The sequence below is a fragment of the Pelodiscus sinensis genome, chromosome 4 (assembly GCF_052426305.1).
Source record: "Pelodiscus sinensis isolate ZL-2025 chromosome 4, ASM5242630v1, whole genome shotgun sequence".
Taxonomy (NCBI): Eukaryota; Metazoa; Chordata; order Testudines; family Trionychidae; genus Pelodiscus; species Pelodiscus sinensis.
In genome coordinates, this window is record NC_143055.1 from 108,804,081 (window position 1) to 108,828,305 (window position 24,225).

The 24,225-nt window shown below is 41.7% G+C and overlaps 1 protein-coding gene across 2 annotated transcripts in view; it reads left to right on the forward strand.

The window, feature by feature from the left end:
• Positions 1-12,172, forward strand: part of DKK2 (dickkopf Wnt signaling pathway inhibitor 2) — a 75,922-nt gene extending 63,750 nt beyond the window's left edge. For both annotated transcript variants that reach the window (XM_025182724.3, XM_075929703.2), the window contains exons 3-5: positions 3,542-3,692; positions 5,077-5,226; positions 5,980-12,172. In XM_025182724.3, coding sequence (XP_025038509.1) covers positions 3,542-3,692; positions 5,077-5,226; positions 5,980-6,230 — 552 coding nt within the window. In that variant the 3' untranslated portion in view covers positions 6,231-12,172. The remainder of the gene's footprint in view (positions 1-3,541; positions 3,693-5,076; positions 5,227-5,979) is intronic.
• Positions 12,173-24,225: the final 12,053 nt, after the last annotated feature.

The window sequence follows — 24,225 nt, forward strand, 5'->3', positions numbered from 1 at the left end:
TTATAATGAAGGCACAACTCTACACCAAAAAAAGGATAAGACTGTGAAATGATGCAAACCAACAGAATCCAGGAACCAAAAGCTGAGGCTGATGCTCTGTTCATTACCCTCACTATGTTTTATTTTAAAAAATCCCCATGAATGAACAGAGCAACAAAAGTGAGACGCAAAAAGTTGTGGTTCACTTTTTAATAAAAAAAAAATACTCTTTTGATACCTTTGCACTCATAGAGGCATTTCCTGCTTCACTGAAATCAGGAAGTATCCTACTGGAAACCAGTTAGTTCTTTAGGGTTTTCTAGCCAAATCCCTACATCAAAGAGACTGAGATATCAGATAAGAAATTACACTTTATTATGTTTTGCCTGACCAAACCATGACACTGCATGGTGGAGAGGCTGATTTAGGGGGGAATCATAGCATGATTAAGCAACGATGAAAGGGAGTGTAACTGACTACAAATACTGAAGGGGCTAAACACCAAAGAACAGATTTTCAGTGGTCCTAGAATAGGAAAGTGGATACAAAGGAAACCTTTATCTTCCTCTGCAATCCCCGTGGAAAGGCAATGGGCAGTTACAGTTCCAGTGCTCAGGCATGATCCATAGTCCACTGAGGTCAAGTCGGAGTTTTCCATGACTTAATAGGCATTGGATTATCTCCACTAAGCCCAAAGATTGCGCGCCTCATGTACCTCTGAAAACAAGTGCTTGGAGAGAAGAAGGGGGCTAAGCTTCATTCCCCAAATCACACCTGCCGATAGAGCTGAAAATGCTTATTTCAGCAGGCTGCATACTTCTGCCTGCCTGCTAAGGATGTATGTGTTCTCTAAGGCTATATCTACACTGCCTCTTTTTTGCGGAAGAGGCAATGCAAATGAAGTGCTCATTAGTAATTTCTCGCACTTCATTTGCATACTCTCTTCCGATGCTTTTTGCACAAGAGGTTTTTGCACAAAGTGGACCCATTTACACTGATTGTTTTTGTGCAAAAACCTCTTGTGAAAAAAGCATCGGAAAAGAATATGCAAATGAAGCAAGAGAAGTTGTTGATGAGCGCTTCATTAGAATACTCTCTGCAGGCAAAAGAGGCAGTGAAGACATAGCCTAAGATTCCTAGGAATGCACTAGAAACCCAAGCCAGGTTGGTTTATAAATCAGCTGTAGATGCTTCATATGGTAATGAGCAGGATGAGGAAGCTCCTGGTTAAATGCCACCCCTCTCATTTAACTTACCACACTAGAGTCAGCCAAAGCACCTTTTTTCCCCTCCACTCTCCATGAAGCAGCATTGTCAGCTTCTTAAGCAGCTACAAAGGAGAAGGTATAAATGCCACTGAATGAAGACTGGTAAATTCAAATAGACATGTGTTTATTTTTTATTACTGCGTGAGCCCTTTTTAAATATTGCATGCTGTACAAAGGGGCTAATCCTGTGGTTGGGAAACAGGCTTTGGAATATCTGCACTGAAATCAAAGGTGTGATTTGCAGTGCAGGTAGGCCTAATTGAGCTATCTGTAATCTAGCTAGTTTGGTGAAAAATAGCAGTGAAGCAGTGCAGAAGATGTCTACACCCACCTAGGCCCCCTGTGGTAAACAAACAATTGCATTAATCATTTTGATTGAGTTTTTCAGTTAAAAAAAATCTCAGAGGGGAAAATGATTTCCAAAATTCTTCAACGTTTTTGACAGTTCCTGGGAAGCTAATTTTCCTCTCGCATTGGTTCTGAGAGATGTGTTAATATCCCAAATCCAAAAAATTAACTAGAAAAGTTAATAAAACCTTGACTATAATTTTAAAGCATGTGTGGTAAGTCTTGAATTAATTAATGTGAGATAACCTGACACTATATATTTGCTTGTGTAAGGGAAAGGATAATTTAATACACACTAATCAGATACAGCAGTGATGCACAATTACAGCGGCTTGGTAGGATTCCTGGAATGTGTTGGGTTCATGGAAGCATTATGTCTGATCTGGAAGGACGAAGCTTCTTTTTCTTTCTCTCTCCTAAGGGCCATATTCTGTTATTTGCACATAAAAAAGTGTCAAAGAGGTGGTCTTAGTGGAAGGGAATTATGGTTTTGATAAGTATGGGAGGGTTCCATGTGTTCCTTCTTTAGTGGCAGTCAGAATAGGGGGATGTTCAGGGCCGGCTTTAGACCGATTCCCATGATTCCCCCGAATCAGGCCCCGTGCCTAAGAAGGGGGCCCCGTGCCTAAGAGGGCCCTGCTCCTGGGCGCACGGCACATGCACGGTGCCACCCCAGGCACACTGCGTATGCGCGGCCCTGCCCCCGCAAATCGGACCCTGCACTTCCTAAAGCTGGCCCTGGGGATGTTTTTAATCAGGAGGGAGAAATTAGAGACCAGGATATGAGAAGGCTGGAAATGAGATAAAAATAGGATATCCGTGTGAAGATGATTACAGATACTGTTTGCCTTCAAAAATTCTACTCATAGGTATCAGTGGAAACTGGGCATGGAAAAGAAGAATTTGTACCAAAGCGGGAGCATTCAGTGTAAAGATCTTGCACTTATGGGAAAGGTCTCTTCATCCATGTTGTTGACCATGACTTTGGAACCTGTTGAAATGCCACCTAAGTATTTATCACAGATTTTAGACAAGACTCAGTGCAGAAGACACTTTGGGAGTTTTATTCACTTCCAGGTGGATCTCCACCAAAGATGTTTTATGTATTAATTACAGCTTCAGTAACATGGAATGCATTAGAAACATAGTCCAGATTATTTCTTGCACCAAGGTAGGCTTGATCTAAGAAGGACTAAGGCTCTCAAGGAGCTGGTTGTGGCTCCCTGATTCTTAAGATGCTACAGCTTCAACATCAGCTAGAGCAGTCTGCGGGCTGCTCTAATTTGTGAAAGCTGGCCATAATCCCTGAAGGACCACATGCAAGCTGTAAATTGCCAAAGAGAAGCAAACTTTCATTCCACATCCTTGTGGCCCCTTCTTGGATCTGATACATTCAATCCCCCTCTGCCCTGAACATCTCTCTCACACTTAGGTTTTTCTTGCTTTGGTTTCTCTGGGGGTACATCTAGACTACATGCCTCTGTCATCAGAGGCATGTAGATTAGGCTACCAGACATAGTAAAATGAAGCAGCAATTTAACTAATCGCCGCTTCATTTAAATTTACATGGCTCAGCGTGATAGTCTGGACGCGTGGGTGTCGACATCAAAGGTATTTGTCGACCACCCAGGTAAGCTTCCTGGGATGAGGTATACCTGGGTGGTCGACAAATACCTTTGATGTCGACACCCGCGCGTCCAGACTATCGCGCTGAGCCGACAAACAGCTGATCAGCTGTCGGTTCAACACGGCAGCCATGTAAATTTAAAGGAAGTGGCGATTATTTAAATCGCCGCTTCATTTTACTATGTCTTGTAGCCTAATCTACATGCCTCTGGCAACAGAGGCATGTAGTCTAGACGTACCCTTTAATATGATGCAAAGTATATGAATTAAGAATTATTGTGCATTATCCTTTATGTAAAACGTTTCTTTTTCTTAACCAGGCATACCCTTGCACTAATGATAAAGAATGTGAAGTTGGGAGATACTGCCACAGTCCTCATCAAGCTACTTCTGCTTGCATGATCTGCAGAAGGAAAAAGAAGCGTTGCCACAGAGATGGCATGTGCTGCCCTGGGAATCGCTGTAACAATGGTACATAAGCAATTCTTCTTGTTTTCCTTTTATAAATGACAGTGACTGGTATACTGGCATAAACTGAGAACATATGTAAGCAGAAGACATGTGTAGTAGTATTTCTGTGTGGGTTACAACTATTCCTTCCTCAAACCCAATAAGAAACAATTAAAAAATCTTACAACACAAGGCTTGTATAAATAAATCATGTTCTTTCTTCCTTGTGATTAGAAGAGATACTATGATTTTGCTCTGGTTGTATGAAACTTAAGACATGATTTTCAAAATTATGTACGAAACTGTATGCCTAATTTGTGGATGCAGTTATTTTGATTGCTTAAACTGTATTTCCAAGTGGAAATGGGAAGTTAAATGCATAGCTATTTACACTACATCTACACTACAAGTTTTTTCCGGAAGAAAATATACTAATGAGGGGCTCATTAGCATGAGTCGTGACATCATTAGCATATTTTCTGCCATTTCTTTTTGCAAAAGGGTTTTTTGCGCAAAAAGAAGCAGTGTGGATATTTGGGTTTTTTTGCACAAAAAAACCATTTTTGTGCAAGATCCTTATTCCTTCTGGGACAGGCATAAGGATCTTGTGCAAAACAGTGTTTTTGCATATAAAAAAAGTCCACACTGTTTCTTTTTGTGCAAAAACCCCTTGTGCAAAAAGAAACAGCTGAAAATATGCTAATTATGTCATGACTAATGCTAATGAGTCCCTCATTAGCATACTTTCTGCCAGCTCATAGTGTAGACATAGCCTTTCTGTATAATCATGCCATGACTGGTCAGGTTCACGACTCTTGTGTTAATTCAGTGCTGTTTTGTTTCACATTAATACAATGTCAATAGCAGGGGACTGTTTAATGTTTTTTAAAATTCCCCTGTCCATTGACTTTTCTGTAATTTTATAGTATATTTCTATTGATTTGACCTCTGAATCTTCCTGCATTCTTTTATATTTTTGAGTAGTAGTGGCTGACAGATTACATAAAATATGGATCAATTCACTAATTCAATAGCAAACTATGGGCAGTTATTCCTTTTCAGTAAATGTAAAAGATTAAATTCATACATGATTGACTCCTTGGAAGTTGTAATTTATTCTTGTTAACATTTACATTGCTGATGCTGCAGCTGAGATTACAAGTCCCATTGTAAGAGACAGTCCGTTCCTCCCAACATCTTGAATCCAAATAAACAAGACAGATTTACGGCATGAGGGAAAACACACAGGAGAAGTGATTTGTTCAAGGTCACAAGCAAAGCCATGAAAAGAACCCATGCCTTCCGAATTTTAGTTTAGCGCCCTATTGACTGGACAACATTGCCTCTCAAACTCTATCACATCTTTCTAACAGGTATTTCCATTTCTAACATCTCATTCCCATAGGTATTTGCATACCAGTAACTGAAAGCATCCTTACTCCTCATATCCCTGCTCTGGAAGGGCCACGCAACAAGAAAAACGGTGTTTATACTAGCAAGGACATGGGCTGGCAGAATCTGGGGAGACCACAATCCAAGCTATCACACATAAAAGGTAGGCTTGCTTTTGCAATATAGTTGGTTCCTTTACCTCTCTGGAGCAAAACAAGATACAGCAGTGCAGATCAGGCTGACTTACAGTAATCTGCTATGAAATGTTGCGAGGTCTGGAATTGTCATCAACTGTGTATCTCAGGAATTCACAAACCACAAACAATATTATACTAATTTGCTTGTATATGTCTGTCATAGTCTCTGTATTCACAATAGCATTTGTTCTTTGGGTGTAAGACATGTCAGATGCGATGTCAATGTATCTTTCAGTTGTGGAGTTTGTGCAGGCTGCACCTTGCTTATCTTGTAATGATCATGTAATATATAGCACATGCCTTTGTGACCCTTCCTTAGTTGAATATCTCCACATCAGGCCTTAACGGTAGATTGTATTGATACAATTTGTGTATTTAATGCATTGCAACATGGTGGGCAATGAGGACTGTAAATAAACACATACTGGTTAAAGTAATGATTGTGGTAGAAACAGAAATCATCCCAAACTGCATTTGTTTTGAACTGGAACTGAATGCTGTGGCAGCTGGAGTTTTTCCATTATGAAACTTTCTTTGTGTAAATAATTTTGTGGATAGTGCACCTCTGTAACTTACTCCCCACCACATGTTGGTGTTTATGTACTTCAGATACCGGCTGATTAGCATCCTATCCCCCGTTTCTTAGTCAACAGTGGGCTAGACTGTTCTGCACTTTCACTCTGTCCCAGGCACTGAAGTATTTTGGTTGCTTTCCTTAGGGCATGAAGGAGACCCCTGCTTACGGTCATCTGACTGCATTGAGGGCTACTGCTGCGCTCGCCATTTCTGGACCAAAATTTGCAAACCTGTGTTGCATCAAGGAGAGGTGTGTACCAAACAGCGCAAGAAAGGCTCTCACGGTTTGGAGATTTTCCAGCGATGTGACTGTGCTAAAGGGCTGTCTTGCAAAGTATGGAAAGATGCCACTTATTCTTCTAAATCAAGACTTCATGTATGTCAGAAAATCTGAATGAGGATTGGAAAAATGTTACTAACAGACTGTGAATTTGTGTATTTAATACATTGCAGCAGGGCGGGAAATGAGGATTGTAAATAAACACAGAATGGTTAAAGTAATGATTGTGGTAGGAATAGAAATCACCCCAAACTGCATTTGTTTTGAACTGGAGGTGAATGCTGTGGCAGCTGGAGTTTTTCCATTGTGCAATTTTCTTTGTGTAAATAATTTCGACAGTTTGTGGAAAATGCTATTTTAAAAAAGCACAATGGAAATTATTGACATTTACCAAGCTGCATGATCCCATAACTTTTCAAGAGTTCAGTGTTGGGGTGGGATAGGTTTCCACCATGGTAATGATTGTTCAACAAATTGTATACAGCATATTCCAACACAAAGCAGTGCTTTAGAGGAAGACTTTTTCTGTTAACACGTTATTGGCTACTAAAAAATTTGTGATACATTGCAGCAGTTAGTGATGGGATTCAAAGTTACTGTGAATGTCCACACACAATTTTAATCAGCTCTGTCACTTGAAAAAAGAAAGCACTCCTGCAGGGCAAGAGTGCGAGATTTTGCTGGCCCAGAGGAAGTGGCAAAATCTCACCACACAGAGATAGCAAGACATCAGTGGCAGTTTTTCTCAACAGAGGCATTTAAACAGTGGTTTTTTGTTTAATATATATATATAAATATATAATTATATAAATATTTAAACTGAAATGCCTTAATCAGTCCATTTTCAGTTACCATCATTAATAGGCTATATTTGTCTAGGTATACTGCTAGCAAAAATGGAGCTGAGCAGAGAAAGCAAAATATGTATATGATGCATGCAGAATGATGCCCATGCAGTTGCTCGTAGGCCTACAAAATATAGTTTTCTCGCCAGAATGTGCTTGCATTAAGAATAGTTCCATACGGTGATTTTTTGAAAAGTTATGAACATCTGAATATGGAAGGTTATAACATAAATTGTTTTGCAACTTTAACTACAACAGATGCTGCCTGCATCTGCTACAATTAGATTGCATGCTAATCAGTTAAAAGTTTCATATTATGACAGTACCAATAGGCTGTTAGTGTAAAACTGGCTTTGCTTTGGTTTGAAAAAGCTAAAATAGATTGGATTCATCTTGCATGGTCAGCAAAAAAGATTAGAGTTGATTTTTGCGAGCATCTCAGAACAGACACTGACGTGATGCTGTCATCTATGACATGCTGCATGTGATCATGTGATGTAACAAAACAGCTCAGACTGAAAAGAGAACAGGTTCTGGTTGAATGCATTCTAAGAAGCTTGGATATTGTTGTGAACATTGCATTCACATTGACTACAGTCGCTAAAGACATTTATTAACATAACTACAGTACCACCCTGTTCGTGATCTAGAAAAAACCAAAGATCCTCACCATCTGACTTTTCTCCTAATGTCTTTACACCTCCTCTTACTTTGCTCACTTATTTTAAAGAATGATATTTGTGTCAACGTAAGTAAAGAGACAGGAGTTTCTTTTTTTTTTAAACCCATCTGATTATATGACTTACTGAATTATCTGTTCTGTATTTGAGAAGGCAATGGCTTTCCTCTTTGGTTAATCAATTCCAAATAGTTTGGGTAGAGCAGTGAGTAGTTTAAATGTAAATACCAACTTTTTACTGTTTTTTCTCTCTGTATGACACCTTTTCCCATCCTGGCATTTCTGCACCAGTGCCTTTTGTATAAATAATAGTTCATATACATCTTCTGACTCAAACTCTCTTACTGTAAATCAGATCTGAACTACACTTCTGTATGTCTGATAAGAATCTAAATTCCAATATATATACTGGATTAAAAAGAATGATTTATAATATACTATTTTTCATATCCAAGACAGTTTTTTATTGTTCTAAAGGGAATGGCCTGTAGAGAGAGGATCTCGTATTCCTTATTGTAATGATCTGATTCTGGTCTCACTGTCACAAGTGCTACATTATTTCAACTCCAATGTTTCAACAGTTACTTCAGTGCAACTGAGAACAGAAATCAGGCCTGGAAAGCGAATCATTTCAGCAGAACAGATGAAATATCTTTCTTTCTGAAACCCTTTCTTACACTGCAACAGCGCATACAGATAAGAGCAGTCACAATGATTTCAGTGTGTCTACTTTAAGAATAAGAGGTTACAAAATTGCCCTCCCCCCATGATTTGCATCTTACCTACTGACTTTCTGCATAACCCTCCCTTCTCAGCACAAAACCTAGTATTTGGAATAATTTATTTACAGGAAATGTTTAATGAGATTTATTTTCTTATAGAGATATTTCTTACAAAAAGCTTTACAGCAGAATATATATTCTGCCTGCTGACTTTGTAATTTACAAAAATAATGAACAATAAGTTTAAATATATTAAATGTCCTTTTTCCTCAAAATATTTACTTACATTCCTCACCTGCTGATTAGGTTTTCATCAGAGGGGCTGGATTGGCAGGTGCACTCAGTATTGGCAAAACATAATGAATCAAGCCCCAAAATAAATAGATTGGCTTAAAATCATTAGACATATTTTAAAATTGGGGTTCTTTGGAGTTATCTGGTTTCTGAATTTTAGGGTGCATTTGTTTAATATTTTCTTGAGGATTTTTTACAGAACTAAGAGGACTAGAAACTTTCATTTTCCAAGAAAAGCTAGGGTTTTCAGATAGTCTCTTGACTACAATTGCAGGGATTTAAAAACCTACTAAATATTTATAAAACTTTCCATAAAATCACAATAGTTGGCAACAGGGATGTTAAAGGGAAGGGCTGGAGCCGCTCCCTACTCGCCACGGGCAGATGGCTGCTCTAGCTCGTACAGAGTAACCCCTGTCTACAGCTGGCCCCGGGGCTCTTGCCTGCAGTGGGGGAAGGGGAGCTTCTCCAGCCTCCCCACCTGCCTCCCCCTGTAATCAGTTAACCAGTTAAATGCTATATTTAACCAATTAAACATGATTTTACATCCCTAGTTGGCAACACTGTACAGGCTAGAACTGAAGTCAATAGGAGTTTTGCCATTTGTGCTTTATGAAATACACCTAAAGAACAACAACAAAAATATTTTAGCTGCTCATTCAAGAAGCAGAGGTTTCTGTTGTCCAATTAATGGTATCTGTTCCCTGATATGTGGTGGAACCTGTAGTAGGTTTCCTCTCAGATAACTGGGGACACTGACTTAAATGGGAACCATATAAATGCAACAGAGGAGAATTTGCCTTGTAGTCTGTCCAGAATAACTGCTTTTCCTGCTTTTAGCAGGGGATTGGACTCAGTGACCTCCTGAGGTCTCTTCTAACCCTATGATTCTTTTAAATAAAAAATAAACCCATCAAATAGAACAGCTGCTCAGATACTCCACCAGCTCCTCAGATACACCATGGTAAGAGAACACAGATAAAAAATAGCCAGAGATTGATATAACAGATTGATATCAAATATAGGCAAATATTCACAAATGTGGCACCCTTTCAAATGCAAACATTGAATAACAAAACAATAAACAAGTCATAATGAAATACTTCCACTGACAAATTGATAATAAGGGGTTAAAGCAGCTTCTCAAGCCTGTCTGTCTGTCAAAGAGAGTGTCTGTCAACATTTGTTCCAGTTTTAAACAGCTGATTTGGTTCCCTTTTATTTGTTATTTGTGACCATTTGTGTGATTGGCTTTTCAGTCATATGAATGTTTGGAGTATGTTATGAGCAATGGTGTATGGAAAGAACCAAAATTATTTGCTACTAGTTGTTTGGGATTTGTCTTTTGTTAGCCTCTTTTTGGGAAAAAAATTCAAGGCCTGATTTTCAAAGCTGTGAGCATCTGTTGCTCCCCATTACTACAAGGGAATCTGACTTGCTCAAAACAAGCTATCAGTCATCCAATCAGGGAGCAGAAATGCTGGCCACAGGAAACCATTCAAACACTACAAATAGTAAATAGCAAATAAATGAACTGAACAGCGTGTAAAGAGCTGATAGGATGAAATGTGTTTGCATGGAAACGGTTCAGTCAATATTTTGAATAAGAAATAAATGTTTTGAAATTGGGTTGTGAACATTTGGGGGAAAAAAAAGCACCCTGACGTTATTGGATCATGGAGTTGCTTCCGGAATAAACAGAAGGCGGAATTTGGCTCCACCGTGACATTTCAAAAGCCTAACATCATGAAACAAGTGTTGAAGAAACTGTTGCTAAGCAACTGGGATGTTCTAGCTATAGCCGCCAAAGAGCCTCTGAGATGCAATTTCTTTTCAGTAATATGCATTCACTTATCTAAAATTAATACATTTTACTATACAATGGCATAGAAACATACATCACATCATGTTACATACATAGTATGCAAATTATTGTGTTACCCACCTTTGTCTGGAGTGCTTTGTATTGCATCCTATGGTATTTATGGATTTTAAACATTTTAAATGAAAACAATTAAATTTTTTCTATTCGCTTATCCCTGTAAGTTCGACATTGCAGCATAGAGCACAGACTCTCCAAATGTGGCATCTGACTCCTACAACATGGATCATTTTGTTTTCTTGTGTCCATTACCGTCCTCTTTCTATTCTACCTTCTCTGCTAATCAATCTTCCAAAAATGGCATAATTTTGTTTTTCAGGTTTCCAGGGTTTTTTTCTTGAAAATCTGAAAAACCTGTAAGGGAGAAAGCAGAGAAAACAGGAATTTACCAAGGAAAATGTTGTTAAAAAAAACCCCAAAAAACCTCTAGTTTGTTTTTGGTTGAATTTTCTTGGAGTGAAGTGCAGAGCGGGAGAGAGGTCACAGGACTGATGTGCCAGCTCCCGAATGCTGGTGTGGGGGAGCCCCAGGCCTCGAGAGCTGAATCCAGAAAAGCCGGGGGCCACACATCCGACCCTCCGGCCATAGGTTCCCCAGCCCTGCGTAAGGGGAGGGGCTTTTAGAAGTGGGCGGGCTAATGCCCACCCACTCCCCTGGGTTCAAATAGTGCTTAAGGGCTTGCAATACAGTAAGAATGGAGTACGAGTGAAGTAAAGCCCAGATAGGGAAACTAGGATTTTCCTTGGTGGGAGGCACAAACTAGGAAAAATATAGTTAAAAATGTCAAGTCAACTCTTCCCCAGAAGCACTAGGCATTGCTTTCTTGCTCCTTCAAATCTCAGGCTACATCTAGACTGGCATGATTTTCTGGAAATGCTTTTAACGGAAAAGTTTTCCGTTAAAAGCATTTTTGGAACAGAGCATCTAGATTGGCACAGACGCTTTTCCACAAAAGCACTTTTTGCAGAAAAGCGTCTGTGCCAATCTAGACGCGCTTTTCTGCAAAAAAAACCCCGATCGCTATTTTCGCGATAAGAGCTTTTTTGCAGAAAACAAATCTGAGCTGTCTACTCTGGCCCTTTTGCGCAAAAGTTTTATGCAAAAGGACTTTTGCCCGAACGGGAGCAGCATAGTATTTCCGCAAAAATACTGACAATCTTACGTGAGATCGTCAGTGCTTTTGTGGAAATTCAAGCGGCCAGTGTAGACAGCTGGCAAGTTTTTCCAGAAAAGCGGCCGATTTTCTGGAAAAACTGGCCAGTCTAGACACAGTCTGCGTATTTCTGGGGATCTTAAAAAAACCACTCAGTTTGGGCAGAGTTAGCATAGACAATTGCCTGTGGGCAACCTAGGATTCCCAATCCTCTTCCTTTTGCTGAAAGACAGCTGCAGAGGAAGGAAGAGAAGAAAACAGGTGGCTTCTGTACTGCAAAACTCCATCTCTTCCCTAAGCTATTACTTTGAGTACCACTGCTGTGACTGACTCTGCTGGATGTGTAACATAGAGTGGATCTCATTGCAAACTTGTTTATGCTGGCAGTTCTATGTTATTTTTGGACCTGCTATTGTTATTGCACAAGTGTCAATTACTTATTTACAAATGTCTGGTATGAATAAACTTTTTGTTTTGCTCAGCACAAGCTTGCTCTGTGACTGTATAGAAATGATTTGGTACATGATGCATTTCCTAAAGTGGAGGAATAAATCTTTAAGTGGAAATTAAAGAATGATTTGGTGCAATTTGAGATGCACCAAGATAGCTTTAAAAGAAAAAGACTAGTTAGAAGCTTGATGTTAACAACATTCCCCCCCCCCCACACACACACACACATTAACATAACATATATTTCAAAATGATAGGCAGATTAAAAACAGTGCTGGGCTTTCAGATACACCTGGTAAACACATTCCCCATAGTTCTTATCAAAGAGGCTCAAAGAGGGTATGTCTACACTACCCCGCTAGTTCGAACTAGCGGGGTAATATAGGCATACCACAATTGCAAATGAAGCCCGGGATTTGAATTTCCCGGGCTTCATTTGCATAAGCGGGGCGCCGCCATTTTTAAATCCCCGCTTGTTCGAACCCCGTGCCGCGCGGCTACACGCGGCACGAAGCCACGAGGAGTAACAGTAGTTCGAACTAGGAAGCCTAGTTCGAACTACCTAGTTCGTGCCGCATGTAGCCGCGCGGCACGGGGTTCGAGCAAGCGGGGATTTAAAAATGGCGGCGCCCTGCTTATGCAAATGAAGCCGGGGAAATTCAAATCCCGGGCTTCATTTGCAGTTGTGGTATGCCTACATTACCCTCCTATTTCGAAATAGGAGGGTGGTGTAGACATACCCAGAGTGATTAACAAACCAAAAATGTTATGAATTTAGGCCTCCCTCTTTTCTGGTGATCCATACTCAAACCCTTTCTGAGACTGGTTTTGGGTTTGGTTTTTTTTTCATTCTTATTTGCTGACTAGTGAAGAGGTAGTGATTTTTAGACTGTGGATGGCTTGCAAACTGGTAACTAACCAGAAATTACAGAGTGTGAATAGCCTGGTTCTGCTCTTCGAGTAACTGACATTTTCAGAGAAGAATAACAAATATAAACAGTCATAAATAACACACTTCATATTCATGAATGCTAGCGACTGGTCAAATATTTAGAAATAACCACCCCTCTAAGCAGCAGCAAATTCAGCTCAAACCATCAAGTTGCAAACCACCTATTTTCTTCATTATTTGAGCAGTTTTCACTTGTATAGTTATACTTAAGATGGAATAAAAAATTCAGGGTGTGAGTTTTAAAAATGTGCTCAGTTGGTTTGTTGGCAAAAAATGAAAAATGGGCTGAATTTTAACCTTTCAAATGTGGCATATAGCTAGCCACTTGTCAGGGAGGAAAGGTTGCTTTGTGTGGTCCAATACACTCGTTATGTTACAGTACCCCCATTTTCATTGTGTGGTTAATTGTTTTCAACTAGAACACATAATCACTGTGATGGGGTGTTTATCCCACATCCATTCCTTCAGGGGCTAAAGGCGGCTGGGGGGGGGGGGGGGGCAATTTAACCACTTAAGTTGCACCTGGAGGAGGAGGAAGGGAGTAACTGATTAAAGAATGAAGGTCAGCTGGGCAAGAACAGGCAGCGCCTGTAAACAATGGAGGGCTGAAGGGAGAAAGGGGTAGGAAGGTTTGCAGTCTTTTTTTTTTTTTTTGTGGTTAGGGAGAACAGATACAGGCAGCAGTCTTAGAAAACAGCAGCTAGGTCAGACCAGACCAGACCAGACCAGACATTAACTGTGGGGGCCACGAGCTGGAAATTTGAGAAGAGGGTGGGCCCAGGAGCTTGTAATGGGCAGTGAAGAAGTACTGCTATTGGAATGGCAGTGAACTGGAAGCCGGAGTGGAATGACTGGGGCAGAGAGCTGAGCCCTTACTTCCTCCCCCCCCCCCCCCCCCCCCCCGGAAAATTGCAGTCCCCTTGCTGGAGAGCTGAGCCAGGAGAACAGCAGTTGAGCCCCAAGAAGGAGACAGTGAGCACCTGCAAGGAGGGGCCTCAGACTGATAGAGCTACTCCCCAGCTATGGCTACACGGAGGGTGAGTAGAACTTCTTATGATTCCATGTTCTCCCCTTCTGGGGTTTTCTAGGAGGTTTTGAAAACAAGGAACATTCTGGTTTTCTCACATCCTTGGGATTTTGTGACATACATTGACTGATAAAGTGGTCACGCATAAAATACTTGTTAACACTTCTAAATTGCATGTGGAGAGAGTGAGATGCTTTAGTTCATAGCTCAAGTTGCTTAAAATCCAGTATCTACTTTACAGAGTTTTTTTAAGTCTACTTTTCAAAAAACCCATTTCATAGATGGTCTCATTTAAATTTTTAACCAGTTCTGCTGGTTGAAGAGTATTTTTAATTAAAAAGTTCCCTGGGACCACTTCTGTTTTTTATTTCAGATTTTGGACAAAACTGACAGGGGAAAAATGGCAGTTTTAGAAGTTTCATCTACCTGTATTCAAAGCTATTATTTCAGGTTACCTCTAAAGTCAGGTGGCTGTGTTTGGGATGGATTTTTTTGTTTTTGTTTTCAAGGCTACCTTCAGAGGTACTAGAAGAAGACCCTTTTAAAAATGCAAATTTAGGTTCTGGAGAAGAGCTCTACTGCAATGAATGGATTATATCTGTATAAAAACATTGTCTTTAATACACTGAGTGCTATTAGGCATTGCAGTACAAGCTTAAATATGACCATGGTTATTTTTCAAGTGTTTCATAGAATGTTTGTGAACAAACTGAAGGAAAAGGTAGAAGCACAGAAAGGAGCTGGCTCCTGAAGTACCTGGGATACTACAGAAGATGGCATGATCAGGAGAGTGGGGAAAATATTTATGCAGGAATAACTGCATTATGATAAATAACGAGTAATAACAGACACAAGGCAGCCACTAAGTACAGCATAGGATTGTTCAATTTATCTCCTTCACCAATGATACAGTGGCCAGATCATCAAGGTATCAAACTGCTACTCTCTTCAGCAGTGCAATATCTTTTTCTCTAGGTGGCCTGCCAGCTAATGCAATCATCAGCCCATAGCTAGGCAGTGAAGATCCTTAATTCATGGACAGCAGGGCAAACAGATGGGATGAGAGGGATGAAGTCTGCTGCATGTCCCTGGGGAGGTGGGAGGAAGGAAAGGACAGCACCGGGCCTCCCCCAAGCAGTGCTCAATGCTGTCTGGTATAGTGATCTGACACCAAATTAAAGGATCTGGGGCTCCAGCTGCAGTAGCCTTTTGATATTGTCCAGACTTGGGGAAGTTGCCCCCTCTTTCTTGCTTGCCCCTCCTCTCTATTGGCAGGCTTGTTAATGGGGATAGTTAAGAGTATAAAGAAAGGATCCTCAGAAGCCAATAAGCTGAGCAGGGAGCCATCTGAGCCAGCCAGGAGTGAAGTAGAAAGGGTTAGTCACGAAGGGCTGACTTAGTGAGCCAGGCTGACAGGCTATAGAGAGACACCACAGCCACAAACCCTCTTCTGGAACTGGGTGCCAGAGCCATGTCAGCTTAAATTGCCTGTGTCCTAATAATTTTAACAGCAGTAGAAGTTGCATACTTCTACTTCCAGAGATTTCATGTGCATGCTGTGTTATCCTCCTGACCCCCATCTGCTTGTAGCCTGCATCCAGCCCTCCTCCTGCAGAGGCTTGGTGTCAGGCTTGGTACGTGCTCAGAGTACCTACAGGATTGGGCTCCACTGGTGAGACAAGCATTCCTCCCTGCTTCCACAGTCTCACTTAAGGCCCCCTGGGGCTTTGGTTTGAGTTAGGATTGCAACCAGCTCATTTATGTGGGCTCAGGATGAGTTAAGGGCCTTCAGGCAGAAACTGGTTCTAAGGGGATTTGGGTACCTACAGAATTAGGCAGCAGCTGAGTGACTGCCATCTGAAGAAGTGGGCTGTCTCCACGGAAGCTCATGATACCATGTACAGGCAGTCCCCGGGTTACGTACAAGATAGGGACTGTAGGTTTGTTAAGTTGAATCTGTATGTAAGTCGGAACTGGCGTCCAGATTCAGACACTGCTGAAACTGACCGCCAGTTCTGACTTACATACAGAATCAACTTAAGAACCCCAGGCGTCCCAAGTCAGCTGCTGCTGAAACTGATCAGCAGCTGATTCCAGGAAGCCCGGAGCAGAGCAACTCTGCCTGGGGCTTCCTGTAGTCAGCGCTGGTCAGTTTCAGCAGAAGCTGACTTGGGGACGCCTGGGGCAGAGCAGCTGGGGTGCTACTGGACCAACCCAGCAGCACCCCATCTGCTCTGCCCCAGACGTCCTGATTCAGCCGCTGCTGAAACTGACCAGCAGCGGCTGAATCAGGACCTGGGGCAGAGCAGCTGGGGTGCTGCCGGGTTGGTCCAGTAGTGCCCACGGGCGCTGCAGGACCAATCGGCAGCGCCCCAGCTGCTCTGCCCCAGAGTCCAAAACAAAAGCCTGGTCTGCTGGGGGGGGGGGAGCACACTAGCTGCGCGCGCGCCCCCCCCCCCAGCAGACCAGGGACACGGGGAGCAGAGCCGCAGCGGCAGCGGGGTGCCGCGCCTCCTGAGGCTTTGCTCTGGCAAAGCCTCAGAGGCAAGGGACCCCGCCACGGCTGCGGCTTCAGTCTGGGTGCCTGTGGTCTGCTGGGGATGGTCCCCAGCAGACCACAGGCACCCTGACTGAAGCCGCAGCCGCGGGGGGGTCCCGCGCCTCTGAGGCTTTGCCAGAGCAAAGCCTCAGAGGCGCGGGGGAACCGCCGCTGCTGCCGCTCCAGTCCGGGGGCCTGTGGTCTGCTGGGGACCGTCCCCAGCAGACCACAGGCACCGGGTCTCAAGGGGCAGCAGCAGCGGTTCCCGCGCTTCTGAGGCTTTGCTCTGGCAAAGCCTCAGAAGTGCGGGAACCCGCCCGGTGCCCCTGGTCTGCTGGAGACGGTCTCCAGCAGACCAGGGGCACCGGAGCAGCTTACGAACGGGGCTTTCTTGCCCCGACTTCCGGGGCGAGAAAGCTCCGTTCGTAAGTGCGGATCCGACGTAAGTCGGGGACTGCCTGTATGTGTTTTGTTAATCTATAAAGTGCTACCAGACTATTTTTAAGTTTTTTCCTGTTAGCCAAATTAGTTTCTCCCTCTGAGGTGTTCTGAAAATGTCACTAGCACCTGACTACCTCTGAAGAGCTTGGCCCCCATGTTTCTGTTCTCTATTAAAGAGAGCAGGAGTGCTTCATACTTCTGGTTTAGATGAGGGCCTGATTCAGCACCTACTAAAATCAATAAAGACTTTGTCCATTGACTTCAATGGGTTATGGAAATTAAGCCCCAAATATCTTGCAAATCATACAATAGGAGAATAAAGGACTTGGCTGTTGATAATTCTTTTGTAAAGGACAGGAGGCAAAACCTGAGAGGTAGACCTACTGACTGCTTTCTATTGGCTGTGTGGAGCTTCAATGCTCATGTCTTCAGGTAGGCCTTGCCGTCTCCCTTGACGGCAGTTGACTTCAGAAATCTTGCTAGTTACTATTGCTGTCCTGTCAACTCAGATGCCTTTGGTGCAACTGCTTTACAAAGTGCTCTGAAAGCAATATGGTAATTTAAATGGCTCTTTGCAGATGGGCCAGGTGAATCTGCAATAGATGAAGGAGATCTGTTGGCAATCTTAACAATAAACGATTCATGACAGTCATACGCTAGAGATGTGTTCAGCATTTTAACTCAAACCTGTTCAATGGAGATTAATAAACTTGCCCCTCACAACTTGAGGACGGACACATGCTTGCTCAGTTGTAAGTAAGAATCAGGAGTGTGTGTGTGTGTGTGTGTGTGTGTGTTTTTAAATCTAGGCAGAACTATTGAGAAGGAATATAGCTCTGTCAACTTAAGTTAAAGTTTTGACCTATCACCTGAAGTGCCCTGGTTTGAATTCAGCTTCAGCCAAAGAGACACTAACTTATGCTGATGATGTGACAGTAAAACTTTCTGCATCTGCTGAGTTTGGCAGTATTGGCTTCAGTCTCAAACTTGAGCTCTCAGAGCAAATCGGCTTTGGTCCAGCTGGCAGTATTTGCTCTCTGAGGCCTAATGTGAAAATAGATGAGACTTTTCTTTTCTTCCCCCCCTGCCTCTGCCCCCACCCCCACCTGACATGCTGGCTTTCAAAACTTTTTCATGCACCAGTGAAATTAATGAGAGCTTTGCCACTGATCTCAATAGGAGCAGTCAGTCAAACAGGGGTAAGGTGTGTGGGGAATCCAGTGGTGAGCTGCTTTACTCTTGAGCTAGAACAGTATTGACACTGCTAGCCTTATCAAAGCCCCCCCAAAACTTTCAGAAATACTCCTTTTATCACTTGGCCAAGCACAATGACTTGATCCATGGCCACCACAAGACAGTCCAAGTACACATGATGAATAAACTGGGAGATTCTGTGCAGGAGTCCTGTTGACTTCCCCTATGTGGGGAAGAGTGAACAGTTCTAATGTTCTAGAAATCATGCATCTGTGTTTCCAGACAAAGTGGTGTCAGTCCTTTAACCCAGGATACAATTTCAACACAATCCCCTAAAGGCTTCATGCAGAAAATCCTGCTTATGCCAAACCTGGTCACACATTTAATAGCCAGAATGCTGGAAGGCTTACAGTAGTCCTGGGCCATGTGCTCATTGTGGGTGAAAAGTGGCAATTGGACACAATAAGGTTTGTGACTTAGGAAATCACTAAATGCTCTGAATCATTGAGTGAGGTTTTCAAAACTAGCCTCCATTCGGCACACCCAAATTTAGGGCACACTGCATTGGGCCTAGGTTGGTGTCAGAGCTGCATTTTTGTACCTCTCAGTTCAGCCCATCTGGAGCTCTTGTACATTTCAAAGGAGGAATGCGGAACTCCGCGTACAACGTGGGGACAGTGGGACGTCCCGCTGACTCTGAGGTGCATGCAAAGTGCCTGCTTAAAAATGTACAAGAGTCCCCAGCAGGGGCTCTTGTGCTTTTCAAAGCCATGGAGCCTGGGGTCAGTGGGGGACTCTCACTGCATGCTGCTAGGAGTTGGGGGTCCCCAGATGACTCCAGGTTCTGGGAAGTGCCATATGGAACCCAGGGTCAGCTGGGGAGTCCCCAACTCCTAGCAGCATGCAGGTGTGAGTCCTCCATGGCTGCCCCTTTGAATTGCACAGAGATGGCTTTTAAAGGGGCAGCCACCACACAGCCTTGGGATTTCAAGGCTTTGAAGTACCCCTTCTCATCTCACTCCCTCCCTCCTTTGCTGCCTCTATCTCAGAGGTAGCAAGGGTGGGGGGAGGATATGGGCTAGTCGACTACTCAAAAGAGTATCCGATCAGCAGATGCTGATCAGATACTAGTCTTTAACATACCTAGTGTGTACGACTTACTTTAGAAAACTTCTGTTGGTTCAGTGGATTCACTAAATCTTTCAAACTGGGGTGGGAGAGCACAATTTCTGTGATTCCTACTAACCATTCCTGAAAGACTTTATAAATACCCATAAAATCTATAGCTTCCCAGGTTCAAATTTAATGTTCGCCTTCTGTGTTTTTTCACCAGCCATGCCAGCTTGCAACTAGTAACAAATTTCTTTAAAAATAAAAATGTGAAGAATGAAAGGATTTTATTTGGAAACCAGCAAGTATCCCCGGTTAAATGCTACATTAAAACAAGATTTGGAAAGGTATTTGTCTCTTGCAAGTCTTGTCTGACTTGGGACAATATTTGTTTGCCATATTTTCTACCTTGAAAACAGATATAGGTTTTCCCATGGTTCTTCTACCTCCGTTCTTGTAAAGAATAGTAACTTCTTGCATCATGTTTTTGTTGTGCTGTAGAATGTTGTTCACTAATCATTTCCGTGTACTTGATTTAGGGAGATCAAAGGAGGAATTCCATAATGAGTGCTTGATCAAAGAGTGTAATTTAACCTGTGTCGTAATCAGTTTTATTTTGGAAGGTCTTGTCTAAAAAATAAATGCCTTCTAAAATGACTGATGGTGAAATGGAATAAAATCTCTGAAATGTCTTGCTAGTTTCCTGGCATTGTGTGTGTGTGTGTCTTGTATAGTCATTGCCAGTGTATTTAAGAGGATGAAACCGATCTACAGTATCTGAGTCTATAATGCAGTTCAAAATATCCTCCAACAGATAGTATACCGTAAACATTCTTGACAAATTCAAATGAAATAGAGCTTGTATAATACAGCAAGGGTTAAGTATCCAATTGTTTACCATAATTTAAATTAATTGGCTTTCCTTTTGAACTCTTGAATGGGATTTTAATAGGATGTTGACTACTTAGAATTCCAAATTCAAGGAAGAGACTTCTTCAAAGAAACCTGCATTGAAAATAGTAATGTTCCTTTACTGAAAGCTCGGTTTCTTAAGGGATACTCTCTTTAAATTTAGGGCTAGACTTTAAGAAGTGCTCAGCCCCTGTTCCAAAAATGCCATGTGTTTTGAAAGACAACCCTATCGTTTGACTTTAGTTGTTTACATGAGATCTGGCCTTCAAATATTCCATCATTCCTTTTAATAGGCTGTCCATGACTGTTTTTAAATTTGTGTAAAAGTTGGTATATTGGTGTAGGGTAAACACAACCATCAAACTTTAAAAAATGGCCATTACTCTTATGATACTTTACTGATTGTAACAATGTAATATGTAAAATGGATAAGAAAAGCAAACTAAAATGTGTTTGTAACCCTGTGCAATACCATGATAATAGACTAGCCAGGAATACTGAGCGGGGGAAAAGGAAATGAAAGCAACAAATGAAAGGCTTGATCTAAACTTCTAAAGGCTATTAAAATCAATGGGAGTCCAACATTCTAGGATCAAATCACACAAATTATAGTACATGAAATGAGAATATTAATTGGCAATCCATATGATAAAGTGCTGTCTTGTAGCTTGACTACCGCAGTAATGAGGCCATCTCCTAATTCTGCCCATAAATCCTTTTGTTTGCGGTGTAATATATAGTACAACTTGGCATGTATTCCATGCCAAATAAGATCCTGCTGTGGTCAACCCTTTCCCCTGCAGCATCGCATTAGCCCAGAAACCTGCAAGATGCTCCCCTGCCACTTATCTTCAACCAGAGAAATTGCAAGGAAGCACCAGTCAGAAACTGAAGCTGGCAGAGAAGCCTCTAAAGCAGGGAGTAGGACTGCTGGATAGGTTTTTCCACAGCTTTGACTGGCCTGTCTCTGCTCTGTGGTAACTGTTGGCTTGCACCAACCTGTACTGCCCTGTCTCAATCTTACCTCAGGCATGTATAGAGTGAGGTTGCCCCTCAGACCGTCCTCTTCACCTCTGCTGACCCCTCAAATTCTCTCTTTTCCTGTCCTTGACCAGTATGTAGCTAATACAAATCTACCCATCCACCCTCAAATTGCAGAATTAACATCACAGTTGTCACTATCACATTGCTAGAATGCACAAGCAGAGATTTTTTGCTCCTGCACTCTGTGTGTGTTCAGGATTAACCCAATGAAACCACAATATGGGGTGCTCCGTAGGCACCACAACAAATAACGTGGCTGATGGGCTATAAGAGGATACTCTGCAAGAAAAAACTCATGGGGGAGTTTATTTTCATTGGCTGCCTCCCCATGGACTTTTTATGGGGGAGGTGATCTCACCATGGTGAGATTGTACAGTCTTCCTTTAAAATGGTTCAAGTAGTGAGATTTGCACCACTCACCTTGTGATACTGTTGATTAGAAAAGACAAACAGCATAGAGTACAGTCCTTCATTGATGGAGAACTAGATGATTTCAGCTGTTTCCATTTCAAATGTCTAAAAATCTATGGGTTTTCATCTCCTAAAAATTAAAAGGTGCAGTGGCAATAATCACTCTTACAGATATAGGCAGTGGAAGACAGTTTTGATTTGGATAGAATTTTCTATCCTTTTGCTTTTAGTATTAAACTCCATTTCATAAATGTTTAGACACTATTGATGATGTGACTCTAGTGATGGATCTAAGACTTGTAAAGTGTCCAGATGTTCTCATTTAAATGTCAAGAGTTAGTGACCCATTCCTGAAAACATTTGCTTAAAGTAAAAAATCACCCACATTCTGCAGATCTTTGAAACATCAGAAGAATTTGCCAAACCTTTCTGCACACTTCTGATAATTTTTCAAAATGCATAATGGAAAATTATACTGTAGCTTAAAGTATCTCTGCCATATTCTGCAAAATTCCCCATAAGTCTTTAAAATCAAACTTCCCCAACAGCATTGACCAAGATCCTGGTGATCTTACCCATTAACTTCTCATCACTCACTCCAGCTGTTCAGGATTCTGTTTGGTGCAAGCGATGCCTCCCATAAGTTCCTTTGCAGCGAAAACCAAGGCTTGTGGTTCATCAGGAAATCTCTGTGCATATCCTTTGTGCTATTCAAACACTGCACCATTTCTAAGCTATTAATAAAAATGTAGTGCAATTCTCCTCTTGTAAGTCCATTCGATTTCATGTTTAGTATTCAGGTTTCTTGATTTATCCTTCCATGGACTGTTCTTGTTCTTCATATGGACACAGTTCTCTTGATATTACCTGCAATATCCACAGACCCTATGGGTTTTAATCTCTTGTCTTGCTTCAAGTTTCAGAGCGTCTCTTGCTACTTTGCTCCCCATGCATTGATCAGGGCTCCCCAGTGACGCATCCAGATGCCTGTTTAACTACTGTACTCAGCATTTCAAAATCATTAGTCAGGACTTGGATTGTGGCCATCCAAATATGGATATTTGGGGTGCACAGTTACTCCCAGACTTTCCTCACTCCCTGCATCTGGAAGATAAATAAGTCCCCCAGTATCTTGTTTCTTATAACTAAAACTAATAGGATGGAGATAAATTAATAGCTGATTCCTAGCTATTAAGCTGAAATGGATTCAGGCATTTGTGACCTGCTGAGTCACCACTCTTAGACAACATATTTTCTAAGAATGGTAGGATGGCACACTGGGTTATCAAGCTGTTAACTATATTCTGAATTAGTTTGGACATTGTCATTCTAAAAAGTTAGCCAGGTGACAGTCTATATTAGGTGGAAAACACATGCATGAGCCAGGCTGATATATTATCTGTAATGGACACTTGTACTAAAACCCATTAAATCCCAAAGCTTTCATGCCTCCAGCTGCGATGTCATAAATGTGCATCTTGTGTTGCTGAGTAGCTCAACTGTTAAACTCATTTGTATGTACTGTGCATTCAACTCATTCTTATTAATTCACTGGAGTCCTTCCCTTCATTGCAGATTATCTCAAGTTTCTTCTCCCTAAAGTGATACAGCACTTAGCTTACTACCCAATTTTTAGGGAGTCTATTCCTTTTTACAAGCTCCAGTCTTCTAAAGACAGCCAGAGGAAATGTCAAGCCAGTCTGTCTCTGCTGTCAGTAGCAAACTTGATACTATTTTCATGGTTAGTGTGTTTGCTTTTGAAAGAATGTTAAACAGACTCTTATTAAAGCTATTTTTACATCCTCAAATCATCCATCATATTGCTATATGTGCAAATTGTGTATTTGTCCTTTGTAGTAGCTGTACAGGGATTCAATATCCTGCTATGAATTGTGCTTAAACTCAGTTAAAATTGTGGTGGTGTGGGGGGGTTTCTGGGGGGGGGGGGGGAGAAGGGAAATAAATATCCCATGTCCGTTGCAAACCCTTCCATCCTAAAATAGGCCCATGTGCCAATTTCTCAGGCAGACAATATAACTCCACAGCAATAAAAAGAAACTGCACAACAAAATATTGATGTGCAGTTACATATGGTGTGGATACTCAGAATCTTTCATACAGGACTTCTTTCCTGTATGCTGCTGAATATTCTGTGTACAGCACCTGAAAATTTGGGGTACCACTGGATCTTAGTCTCCTTTCTAGCCTTTTCTGTGGCTTCTTCAACCTGGTGGGTCTGTCTTTGGAGGTGTGCTAGTTAACTTAAAAGTGTGAGAGCCTTCTAACAGACTGATTAGCAGGATATGGAATTTGTGAAAATCATTCAAGTGGTACTGAAACCAATTAACAGGTATGTATACTGTCAATTTCCAAATTTTTTGTTAGACAAAACCTTAAGTCTTCTATACTACACTAAAACACAAGGAAGATTTTCTTCACTGAGCACACAGTCAA